At 29.6% G+C, this 13644-nt stretch overlaps 2 protein-coding genes across 6 annotated transcripts in view; one reads left to right on the top strand and one right to left on the bottom strand.

Moving 5' to 3' along the window:
• The first annotated feature begins 131 nt into the window (after nucleotides 1–131).
• Nucleotides 132–3329, top strand: LOC130903554 (zinc finger matrin-type protein 5). The gene is made up of 3 exons (XM_057815727.1): nucleotides 132–491; nucleotides 2148–2282; nucleotides 2995–3329. Exons 1-3 carry the CDS (start codon nucleotides 365–367, stop codon nucleotides 3228–3230), a joined length of 498 nt encoding a protein of 165 aa, XP_057671710.1. The 5' UTR covers nucleotides 132–364; the 3' UTR covers nucleotides 3231–3329.
• Nucleotides 3330–5647: 2318 nt separating this feature from the next.
• Nucleotides 5648–13644, bottom strand: part of LOC130904120 (uncharacterized) — a 115391-nt gene continuing 107394 nt past the window's right edge. For all 5 annotated transcript variants that reach the window (XM_057816689.1, XM_057816688.1, XM_057816690.1 and 2 more), the window contains one exon: nucleotides 5648–10615. In XM_057816689.1, the coding sequence (XP_057672672.1) occupies nucleotides 10493–10615 (123 nt within the window). In that variant the 3' untranslated portion in view covers nucleotides 5648–10492. The remainder of the gene's footprint in view (nucleotides 10616–13644) is intronic.

The following is a 13644-nucleotide window of genomic DNA, read 5'->3' as shown; positions in this document are numbered from 1 at the left end:
GGAATGGTACTTTTTATTTGTAGATTAATATGAAATTGCTCAGAAAAGTCATTTTATTTTTTTATTGTGTTTATTTCTAATTTTCTAATATATTTTCAATAAAATGATTTGTATTTATTTTGAAACCAATAACGAGAATAATTTCTTTTCACTCCTATCAACTTACTATATACCTAGAAAGGTTGTGTATAATGAGAAATAGATCTCTTTGCCTCAATATGAACAATATTTAAGAAATTTCTGTCTTCTTGTCTTTGAGATAAGAACAAAATTTAATAGCTACTCACCATACTAGAAATAAGACCGCACCAGTAAAAAAGAAGAAGTAAAAATTACTTACATTGAAAATAAATAAATAAATAAAATGGGGCGAAGGTATTATTGTGATTATTGTGAAAAAAGCTTTATTGATGATTTGGAAGCTAGAAAAAAACATCTTCAGAGTTCGAATCATATTAAATTACGAAATATGCATTATGAGTCATGTAGAGGTAAATTGAAAATAAAGTATTATTTTTTGTTAGTTATTTCGCTTTAATTGTCAAAGGAAATTTTTAATAACATATAGATCATTTCCAAATTATCTAAAATAGGGAAAGATTTCAATATCAATTAAAGATTTTATGATTAGGTATCTGGAGAAATGTACACTTCATAGCGAAGTCTGAAGGTACTGCATAAAATACAATTTTATATACAGTTGTATTACAACTTGAAATTTCAGTTACTGCAATAATTTTTAATTGAATGCATTAAACATTTGCATTATTTGTTTCATTACTGGAATCTTGACCTAGACAGTTTAAACTATGAATGGCCTAGATGTATTGGTTGTATGAATATATAAAACAGTATCAATAACACATATATTTACTATATTGCTTCAACCATTTGAGTATAAATCTATTTTTTTTCTCTTTCTAATTTCTTGGGTTCGTAGGTTGTTTGGATAAAATGTTTGAATTGTCCTAAAAATTATATAGGAATGACTATGCAATATTTAGAAAACAGAATAAATGGTCACAAATACACCAAAAATGCATCGACTGCTCTACATTAATACGAAAAAAATGAACATCATAAATTTTATTTTAAAAAAACAAAAATCTTAGCTACTGACACAATCAAAAATTATTAATCAAAGAAATGATACACATAAAACAAGATAAATGTTCTGTAAATGATAGACAAGATATAAAAAACCTCAACCAAATTTACCATAATTTGATCAATAAGTTTATTTCAATCTACTTGGTATAATCAAATATTAATTATTCTTTTGAAAATGCTCCCAAGGAAGGAGCGAAACGTTAAGTTATACATAAAAATGTGATATTTTATAGAAATTTCAATATTTTATCCAAACAACCTATGAACTCAAGAAATTAGAAAGAGGAAAAAATAAATTTATATATATACATACACAACTTATAAAATATCACATTTTGAGCAGTTTCTAAACAAAAATATAAAATGTATTTGAAGATCTTCTTATTGAACTGACTTGATATGAAAAAAGTGAGTGAGGCTTATTCAAGAGAATATCTCAAAGTGCAGTACTGTGATTACTCACATAGAAAACTGAAATTGATTTGATTAATTTATTATGTCTATGTTTCAGAATAGCTATCCTTTAAAGTACACAAATGAATCAATTCAGATGTCTATATAATAATAGAGGAGATATTAGGGTTGGCTGGGGTAATTGTAAAGAAGGGGTAAATATAAACAAATAATGTTAGCTTCAATATTATTTTTCTTGTATTTCTTAGATTTTCAGTGGCCTATCTTTAAGAAATGTTTCAGAATTTGTTACTGTTTTATAGGTTTTCACTATTAGGAGAACTTTTTGGAATAATATATTTTCTACTGCTAGAGGTAAAAGTAAACTGGTATTTTCTTAGAAACAAATGTAAATCCTGCATTTGTAAATACCTCAATAGTGAGTAAAATCATAATTGAAACAGGTTTTGGGGCTGGTAAACTATAAAATTTGTAAACTGAGATATTACATCTTTGTGATTTCCAAACAAGACAAAATCATTTACAATTACCCCAGCTAACCCTAATATTTTTTTCATAAATTAGGAATAGTCGTAAATTACATGTGTAATCAGTTTGTAAAAAAATAATTCCTATTTTTATAGATCCAGAGACAGCATTAAAGGAAGAACTTTTAAAAATACCTTGTAGAAGATTTTTTCAAGGAGGTTGTCCATTTGAAGGAATTTGTAGGTACACCCATTATTCTCCCGAAGAACTATGTGAACTTAGACAACAGGGTAAGAATATGAGAAATAAATAAATAGTTTTCTTTTATCTGTTGCTCTGTAATCAAATTATTTTCAACTGCCCCTGGCAATATCTGGAACTGAAGTTTTATTGTTAGTGGTAGATTAGTAGATTCAGTTATTTTATTGAGTACTTATCTCTTACAGACACAGTTTCAATACAGTTTCTTGAGGTCTTTAAATAACATTTTAATTTTGTGAGAAAGAACTTGATTATTTTTAATTAAAAAATTCCAACACACAGTTACACACACACACAGACATATATTTATATATATAATTTTAAAACAGAAGAGACCTAAAATCAAGAACATTTAGATGCATTAATATATCAAAAGGTCTAAGAAATAAGAAATTAAAGAAATTTATATTTATGTATATATTTGAATGGTAACGTAGCGTTTGCCAGCTTTATTGTTATATATTTCTCATATTGTATTTAACCATAATTTCAGTCCTAGATGATGAATACATAAGTATTCAAAAGCTCCGAAAGTATATTAAAATTAGTCCACTATGAACAAAAGAACTAGGTTTACGGGTTGAACCGCGTTTCTCCCACGACAAAGTTATCAAAACAAAATTGCTGTTTTTTAGACTTAAGTACAGAGCTGTTTGAAAATGTCCAATAAAGGCATTCACATTTATTCACTGAAATCATAGTATTGACCTACATAGCTACATAGATACCCTTCTGTTTTAGTTGAGCACATCCAAGAAATGAGGAGGAAGCAAAAGGAAGAACAACACCAAGTACCTTCATCGGACTCTTGGATTGATCAATATAGAGAAAAACACATGAAAGAAGATAGTGATGCTATTCATATATTTTGGAAATATCCTGAAAATTTTGAAAATAGAATAGATCTACCCCCTTCATTAATAAAATTCAAGACTGAGCATTTTTATGATGATAACTTTGAGGAATGGGGTAACTGAAAAATAAAGTAAAATTGTATAGATTAAATTTACAATACTTCTGTGTCTTCAGTATAGTAAACATTATTGTTTCTGTAATATATTTTTTTGATAATAGCATACTTTCTTTTCTCTGTGTAGGGACAACATATAAAGTTAATACATAAATTAGAAAATACATAATGAGGTAAATAATTCTCTAAAAAGCTAAAAAATTGGGTACCTATTTTTTTTCATTGCTGTATATAAAAATAGATTAAACCTCGATACAACAAGTTTCTAAACTTCAATTTAAAAAAATAGTTCTTTAAACATAATTTGTTACTAAATTGAATATTTCTATCTTTTAATGGCAGTTATTTTTGAAATCCTAGTATATTGATGAAACTGGAGACATCAAATATTCATTTCAATATGGTTTTTGTTTTAATTTTCGTCTATCCATTTTCTGTTTCTGCATTCCACTCTAAATTTTAAAATTTGAGAGTAATAGCTGAATTTCATATACAGGGTGTTTCTATATTCGCTAATGATTCATTCTGATATAGGAATACGAACCCTTACGGAGCCTAGTTGCTGAGATGTAGGGGGTTCAAAATTTTGAATCAAAATCAAAAAGTTGCTATAATTCAAGTACGGATTTAATTTTTTTTTCAAATTTGGTGACCAATATGTTCCTTAATAAAGTAATATTTTGACATAAACAAACTTAACAAAATTAACCAGTGGTGCGCTGTCAGGGTTAGTTATCACTTTTTTACGCCATTGGAGCAAACTCTTTTTAATTTTGTTTTGAATGTATTTGTTAATAATAATATAAAATTTTTCCAAATATAATAATAGTTATTTATTATAGGAGAGAAAAAAGTACTAGGTTTTAGCTTAAGTTTGTATTATATATAAAAATACAAAATTTTTTTCTGTGACGTAAAAAACGATCATTTAATATTGAAAAATTGTATTATTACAATATTCAAGACAGAAAATTATCGATGTGAAATTTGAAATTAGTAGGTTGTACTTATAGGAACAATTAGACCTGCGTTGCTAAGGGAACTTTTAAAGTAATCAAATAGCTGTCAATTTAATTTTGTTATTTGATTTTGAAAATATGAACTTAGTGGCTGATTACTTTATAAAAGTAAAAAATGTCTGATTCCGTGTTTTCTTTGACTCTACCGGAATTAATTGAAGAATCATAAAAATTATTGCCAAAAAAATCGAGGAAAATTAAAAAAACTGCCACATCAAGTTTCATGGAATGGAAAATGAAAAAAACATGCAGTTTTTTTCTAGGAGACGGTGTTATTGGCTTATTTTTTGAAATTTGCTCAACAACAAAAGCCATCAACAGTGTGGTCTGAATTATTCAATGATTAAAAGTATGTTATGATCCAATCATAATGTAGACATCATAAAATATTTCAAAATAATTACATTTTTGGACAAAATGGGAAAGGTTACAAACCCAAGAAAGTTCATTGAATGATCAAGGTTGTTGTATTTGGAGCTTGTCGAATTTTGTGAAATCAGCCTGATAACATTAGATGATATTGAAGATTCGGAAACGTTATTTATTGTGAAACTTGAGGAAACAGAGACTGATGTAAACAGGAAATTTGTAGTTACTGAAAAATATGTTTAATGTACATAGCCCTTCGTCGCCGCCTGTCATCATAATGAAAAATGTGTCAATCAGGTTGTAATTAAAAACCACTTCTATAAGGTTCCTTAAAGAGTGGCTATTTTTTTTAACTTGGTAGTACACCGGATTTGCGACAAGTACATCAAAGAGAGTTGTGATGGTAGGAAGAAATGAAATTTAAACACAAGAAAATTCGACTGATGTACCCAATAGTTTAAGTAATGTGTCATTCATGCAATGTACATAAAAAAAGTACTTATTTTTTCTGGGAAAACAAGTAATGTCAAAAAAGTGACATTTTGTTACCTGTCAACAGATATAAATTGTCAAACTTTTTGCCTGTCACAGAAAACAATTTTTTTTTATATTCGAGTGTGCTAATAGTCTTGAATTAGAACACTTGTAAGGTCGGGATTATTGAAACAACATAAGGATCTTTTCACATCACATATATTTTAGTAATGTAATAAATTTTCGATCTACTAGCTTACGAGACTTTGATATCGCTTCACTTACGTTTTATAAAATACTTTAAGTACTCCAAATTAAGTACCCAAATAATAAATGTATAAATTAATTGCACATCATCTTTGATAAACTCAATATAATAATGTTAAGAAATATATTATGTTTGCTTCTTGTTACATTTTTAGTTTGATGAACTCAAACTATTACACATCGGTCTGCTATAGCTTAATCCTAAAAAAGAGGAAATAGGACAAATTCCAGCTGTTCCTGTATATTTGATAATGCTATGTTGTAATCTATAGAGGATTTAAAATCAAACATAAGCTTTGTAGTTTCATTTCATTTTATTAAGTACCTCAAATTAAACTTATTATTACAGTAAATATAAAGTACATAAAATTTTTGGGAAATCAATCACAAGTATATGATCTTAAGATGTATTTGATCCTGTATATAAATATTGGTTAATTTATTGTTAACACTGAATATAATAAACTTCTCATAATTATTTTAAGCAGGTATACATACAGTACTAATTTCGTATATTGTTCAACTAGTGCGACGACTCTTGATTAATCATCTTAGACCAGTATCAAACATTTAATTTTCGTACATTATAATTTTCTGATGACCTATACGAAATACTCAATATTGTGTCAATTCAATATTATATCATAGAATTTGGATTGATGAAAGATTATAAAGCTTTTATTGTTTTTTTTTTGTTATTATGGAGTCTTCATTTTATTTATTTACAATATTTTTGTAATGATTAATTTGTTTAACCTTCTTGGCATCATCCAAAAAATAGTATTAGTAGTGGTTTCTGGTATTAAAAGTTGCTTTGTTATATTGATAATTTTGTATATTTCTTCTAAATTGATATTTTCTCTTTTGTACTCGTAAAATTTCTGATTTTTCCATGTTTAGGTTGAGGAACAATAATAATTTTCTTAGTCGAATTCTTATGTAGCTTACATATTTTTTAGTGTTGTCTTCCATGTGACATAATTTTGGTTAATTATTTTGTGAAAATCATTGGAGAAATAATTCACAAAAATGTTAACGGTTATCGCAAAAATGGTTTTAGAACTTTGACAACAATTTCCACTACAGGAAATTAATAGAATTTATTATGAATGGTAAAATTCTGAAATATCGCCAAGATGAAGCAATAACATAGTACTGGAGGAGGAAAAAGAGATAGACCCAAAGTGAGATGTAGACGAGTCGATGAACGATATGAAAAAACTAAAAATTGGAAACTAAAGAGGCATACACAAAGATGTGCAATATGCCTTTGATGTTTTCAGTACATACATACAAATACTTTAAAAAGTACTGTTTGTATACATCTTAAGCAAAGACATTACATAAAAATGTGAAAAGAACATTACTTTTTATTTGTTTCCACAATCACTATATTATAAGACATATTTCAACTGAATACACTGTTTACACCACCAATACTCACTATTACACTGTCTGACACGCGTTTCGATAACCAAACAGTGTATTCTCCGTTTATAGTTTCTTCCTTTTTGGTAGAAATTATTTGACCACGGCAACAAATCTAAATTCACTATATCTTATCGTCTTCAATGTAATATCTTTGGACTTATGTTGCGTGAATTGTAATCTGCTCAACATCATTTGTAGCTTTTAGTGTTAAAATATCACAAACGAAATCATAAGTATCTTTATAAATTGTTCCACGCAAGCAAAATATACTAATAATTCATGTTGTAGGAGCTACAAAGTGTATATTTTAATGAACTGCATTTACAATCTAACCGATCAAATATATGTTTATATTAAAAATCCTAAATCGGAAGATTGGTGTTGTTAATAAGCTGTGGAATATTTTTATGTAGATTTTGATTCTCGACTCATGAAAATGAAGATATTTTTTGTCCCGAATCAAGATGAATCCATGAGTTTTGGTGTAAATCTTTTCATAAACCTACCAAACTTTATATAAAACCACTCTAATAAATTTTACAGCTCCAGTATACCTGTCCGGTTGAATTTTTTGTTAAAATTCAAAAAGAATTTGTTCAGTTTTTCACTGCCCGAAGATATTTCTTAGGGTATATAGTCTGTGAATTCTACATTACAAAAATCAAGGATTCAATTATTGATTAAATCCTTAATTATACATCATATTTTGTTCTTCATTATCTTTCACAAAGATTATTAATTATTTGACTAGAATAATTCAAATAAAAACTTCACTTCAAGGCATAATTTCTAAATAACTTCTGAATTAGGAATAGGTATTCAGATGTACCTACAGGGTTATAATGAGCTGAGTATATGTAGATCGAAAACTACTGATAGTTCTAATAAGGCAATAAAAAACCGGTGATAAAAATAATGTTGGAATTCACGTATACATTTCTGCTCAACTCAGTATGGTATGCAATATTTGTTTGATTGACAGAGAGCTTCAGTCAGCTTTGCATCTCAAATCTAAATTCGAATCAGTTATTTTTGTTTCATTATCACAAAATAGAAACTGATTTATTTATATTGCTCTGCAATAATCCGCTTTTATATGCAATGTTTTCATTGTTTTAAATTTTTCTGTGGATATTTTAGAATTCAACCTCATATCTGAAGTTTGCTTTATTAAAAATTTTTTACGCTGCCTATTAAAAAGACATAAGAAATAAGTCGGTAATCAAAACCTATGACTACATTTTATTACAATCCTATATATGCATTTTTAATAGGTACCAGATGTTTTACAAGAAGTATTAACTGTTGTACTTAAACTGGCTACTTCCAATATATTTTTTACTGTTCTATAGAACATTCAGTCTAAACTAGGAAATCAAAAATCTAATGTCCAAATTGTCATTTGGCAATATTTTTGCGTTGCATATGAAAGTTTGATAATGTATCCTTCACTTGTTGAAATTGGCGACTGTAGAGAACAAATTGACTTTAACTAGACGCGAATTTTCTTTATTCTTCTATCCACAAATCTTGGGTGTTTTCATTGGTAGAACTGAAAATATTTAGGTAGGGGGTATTTTAAAATGATATGGAAAAATATTAAGACTAAAATGCGTATTTGATGAAAGCTGTACTGGACATGGAATGAAGGAGATAAAGAAGTATTGGTAACAGAGTAGCCCTTAGAACTAGATTGTATATAAAGCAATCATCAGATGATAAATAAAGCATAATAAAGTGATTATGTTTCAAAATTATTAAATAATTAATGTTATTTTAAATGAGATAACAAAAATAACTCAAAGATCATTCCAAGGCTACAATTATTCGAAGGGATGACGTATAAATTATCTTCATTTCACATGTCACATGTATTGGAATGCCATTGAAACAAATTTAATTTAATTATTTGGAATTAATATTCTTAAAACACAATTTGCATGTGAAAACGTCCTATATTTCTACATTTCTTTATGTTTTAGATATGCTGATATATTAACTTTCTGTTAATAATTTATTAGCTCATTACACTTTTTCACACAGGCAATATGTATGAATTCGTCTCTTGTTCCATGTTGAGTAATTTCAGAGGCTTCTTCTGGTTAATTATTTCTATATATGTTACGTCCCAAGCCCGATCTTGTACGGAGTCGAGCTTCGTACAATGAATTTGTACGAAGTCCGATCTGTACAAGCCATTTTGTACGAAGCCGAGATTGGCGGACGGACTTCGGACAGAGATGATTGTACGAAGTCGACTCTGTACAACGCTGGTTGTATGGAGTCGGAGCATCGATACTCACTCGGTAATGAGCGCGCTATTAAGATGTTAGTAAACACAAACGTAGTTATTGTGATTGAAAGTATGTTCTCCGGCTAGTTGGCTACCATCTATTGTTAGGTTAGGTTAGGTTAGGTTAGGTTGCGTGTACTACTTCGGAATAACGCGCTCATTACCGAGTGAGTATCGATGCTCCGACTCCGTACAACCAGCGTTGTACAGAGTCGACTTCGTACAATCATCTCTGCCTGAAGTCCGCCAATCTCGGCTTCGTACAAAATGGCTTGTACAGATCGGACTTCGTACAAATTCATTGTACGAAGCTCGACTCCGTACAAGATCGGGCTTGGGACATAACATATACATTGAATTTTATTACTTAAATAATTATTTATAACATCTGGTAACTATCAATTGGCAATTAAAAAGCTATTGAATGAAAAGGCTTGTTCGCAATTACATTATTCCAATAAAGTATTTTTGATAAGCTACATAAAGTAAAAGTTTTCAAATATTCGTTACCGCTTAAATTTTTCACTCAGTGAGTTAAATCAAATTTCAATTTCGCTAAAAACTAAATTCAGTAGAGGCTGCTTGACATGGAGCAATGAATGATGCAATATATTTTAGCGGAGAGATTTCTAGAAGATCTTGCAGTTGGTATCAGTTTTTTGCATCAACTTTCTTATCCCTATGAACTTCATCATCACTTAATAACGTTGCTAATTTTTATGCCTCTTAACAACATCATAATATTGCATTCATATTTAAATCAATAGCAAGATCAACCTATCAGTTTACAATGTGATTTCAATGAAGGTTTAATATTCAAAATTCATATAATTTGGCCTGAGCAACATCAATATAAGTTTAGAATTATCATAAGCATTTAAAAACTTTTACCTTGTTAGTCTAATTTTCACATTCGTTAAATCTAAGTTGGTATAGAATTAAGAAAGGATCACAAGTTTGCTTTCAACATCAATTTGTGAGATTTGGATATACATATGTATACAGGTAAAATCTTATTACACTCTTTCTCTTTGTTTTTTCAAATGCTTTGAATTAAGAGTATTCTTATGGCATATACAATAATATTCTGGTAGAAATTAAATATAAAATGATACCTACTGTAAGGATTCCCTTTCAGTTGTTTCTTTTAAATCTTCATAAATTATATTGTCAAAATCGAATGAATAAGCAACGCAGTTTTATTTCGAAACGATCGTAAAAGCATAGAAAACTTGGTTATCTACTTCTAATATGATTATAATCACAACGAAGATAATATCTAATATCTCTGTAGTTCTGATATGAACGAAAATGTCTCGATGAATCGCTAATTGCAGACAAATTACATCAAATCGCGACCGTTGTGACAATACCCAGATAAAAGATAATGTCTCCTAAAAATGTACTTTCCACTGTTCAATTAGTGGATTTTTGATCATCTTTACGAGTCATGTGGCCTCTGAAAGAAGCTTGTATTTTGACAGCAGCTTTGTTCAAATCTGGATCTGAAAGATCGATGTCCAATTCCTCTTCTGGATTCTAAAAAATAAAAAATCTTTATTATTTTAAATTAAAAAAAAATTATAATTAATTCCATAAATCTTTTAGAAAAATGAGGTAACACCGATATTACTGCATTTCGTTCGCAATACATCTCGATTTGGGTTTATGTATCACCAACTCAATATATTTCAACTAGTATGTCTTATGTTGTGAGCAGTAATATGTTTTCACACCTTATGGTTTGACTATTGATACTATAAAATGCTTTCTCTATATCGTATTTGTATTGTCTATGGACCACGCTCTAAAATAATAGGTCCATGATTCGAAGTCCAACGTCATGATTATTGTTTCATTAGATATTATGAGCTTATTGCGTCAAAAACCATACTGTCGAAATTCTGTAATTGAACAGAGGGCAATGGGAGCGGTGCGATTAAAGACATAACTTTAGCTCGGGCGCCTTTGGCATGCTGCCCTTATGTCGGTTTTTTGGTTCGCGCTTGAAACAAATATGAAATTTCATCTACCAGGTATGTGTGAACTCATACGTTTGTTAGATCCAAACCTTTTTTTATTTCATAGCTAATGTTATCAATTTTGAGTATATGTGCGTATAATCCTAGATTTCATTTTATTTAATTTGAAAATGGTGGTAGTCGGGTGAAAGCTTATCAGGCTCTGATTACCCTTTGTAGCTCCAATTGCCCCGTATGCTTTTTAGGGGGGCACACCAGCACTTTGAAAAAGAGATTCAGATTAGCTAAACCCAACAATACTAGCTATAAATTTCCACCAAAGCTAGACCTTCTGTGTTCACTGAGGAACAGAAGCAAATCTGGATGATCTAATATCTACATAATCTACATAAAATCAGTTTTGTAAGGTATGTTACGCCATGGCTGAAAAATTTAGTATTACAGATCGATTTAATGAAGCCAAGAAATTTGCAGGCACAGACTTTCTGACTGGCTTTTTTCAAGGATATTTTGATCTAAGTATGAGAAACCCAGAAACGACAAGCATTAATAGGATAATTGTATTCAATAAAGCCGAAGTGGATCGATTCTTTGAAAATTGGGAAAATGTCATAACAAAATACCACTTTCGGCCGTCTTATATTTACAAGTTGGATGAGACTGGTGTAACGTCGGTCCAGGAAACAGAAAAAATTATAGCCCATAGAGTACAAAAACATATAGGAACAGTCACATAATGGAAAAGAGGTAAAAACGTCATGGTTATTTGAGTTATGAGTGCGTCAGGGTCTTTCATTTCAGCACTTTATATTTTCCCTCGACAGCTTCACTCACCGCAGCTAGAAAGAAAGGCTCATTATGAGCTGCTTACACATGTTCTCATAATGATTGGACAAATAATAGCTATACATTAAATAGATATGACATTTCATTAAGTACTCAAAAACCATTGCCGAATAACGTGTTCTACTGATTATGGACAACCACAACAGTCATTGTACTTTTTGAAGCTTGAGAAGTGGTTAAAGCTTACCATGTTGTAATGCTTTTCTTTTCTAGAAGGAAAAAAACAAAAAAAGGCAACCAACAAAAAAGAACAAGTAAAAAGAGTAAACTGACACGTCTAAAGAAGACGTTGAGAATCATTGTAACGATGAGTCAGATTGTCCCTTTTTCCGAAAAATCTATTTGCTGTGACTCAGAAAAAAATAACGAAATGTGGTTACGTTGCTGGGGTTGCGGTAAATGGGAACTTAAAGGATGTTCTGGTTCTGACAGCCCGGTTGATTATATTTGCGTTTTTTGCTTTGATCCTTAAAGTTAATGACTATACGGTTACGTTTATTTCAAAATTGTAAACTGACATAGATATTTTAAGAGTGGCTTAATAATTAAGTAGATATTATTACACATATGGGATTTTATAGGCTCTCATTTTCCACAAAGTCGGATAATGACAGTTTATCTGTGACCAAATGCTTGGTAATGTAAAGTTAACGTTGTAATTGAATTGATAGTCAAATGGGTGAGGATTTAGTTGTTAATAAAAAGCTTCTTAAGTATTCATAAATTTGCCTTTTATTGATTTCTCCTTAGTAGGTTTCAATTCCCCCTTCTTCCTTAAAAGACATTTAACAATAACATGAAAGTTAGGATTTCTTAATATACAACTGCTTTCTAAAAATAAATATATTTACATAAATTCATTTATTTAAGAGCCATTGAAGGTTTTAATCTTTGCGAGATAAATTTTGAATCAAAAGAAAGTGTGGCAACACATCATGTAATTTCCAAATAATTGGACTTAACCTAGTCACTTGATTAACAACTTTCTTCAATTGCGGAGAAATTCGTCAAACAATATATTAAGTACCTTAACATTTTTATTTTCAACACAAGTAATCATTTAGCGTATTTCAATATTTGTTCAAAGAATTTGCAAGAGTTTTGAATCCGAATATGTTCCGAGCTTTCCACTAAAACAGTTCGCAATTTTCTTCTGTCTAAGCCGAATAATCTTGAAGTTATAAATGAATATCATGAAGATGATGATGATAAAGGAATTAAAGAAGAGAACGAACTACGTTTGTTTTTCTTTAGGTAGGGATGAATAAAAAAATAAGTTTTCGTGGGAAAGCTCTCAACGTTTTACCGCTCTTTCCAGAAGTCACTGATGGTGTCACAAAGAATATAGTCAAAGTTCAGCTAATTGATGAAATAATTAATTGACTGTCGATATCTTTGAAAGGATGGTATAAGATACACAAATCAGTATCCATAAAACAGTAATTTTCTCCACAGACGAAATCATACTTATAAATATTATTGTATTGAAGATTTCCATTAGCATGTTATATCTAGTAGGATCCATTAGCATGAAATTCCAAAGCCCGATTGACCATAGAATACAAAATTAAGGATACGCCTATTTTGACATACGGAGATTTTCCATTCAATATTTGTAATGTTGTCATTTTCATGGTTATCTTTTAGCTTGTTTTTTGTCTTGAGATTTCTGTATGTTAGGACCTAGGAAGATCTTGTTTAAATAAATTACCTACAAGATCAAAAGTTCAAGCTTTTAGT

The sequence above is a fragment of the Diorhabda carinulata genome, chromosome 2 (assembly GCF_026250575.1).
Source record: "Diorhabda carinulata isolate Delta chromosome 2, icDioCari1.1, whole genome shotgun sequence".
Classification (NCBI taxonomy): Eukaryota; Metazoa; Arthropoda; class Insecta; order Coleoptera; family Chrysomelidae; genus Diorhabda; species Diorhabda carinulata.
The sequence above is the reverse complement of the archived record's forward strand: the minus strand, read 5'-3'. Positions and strand labels throughout refer to the sequence as shown.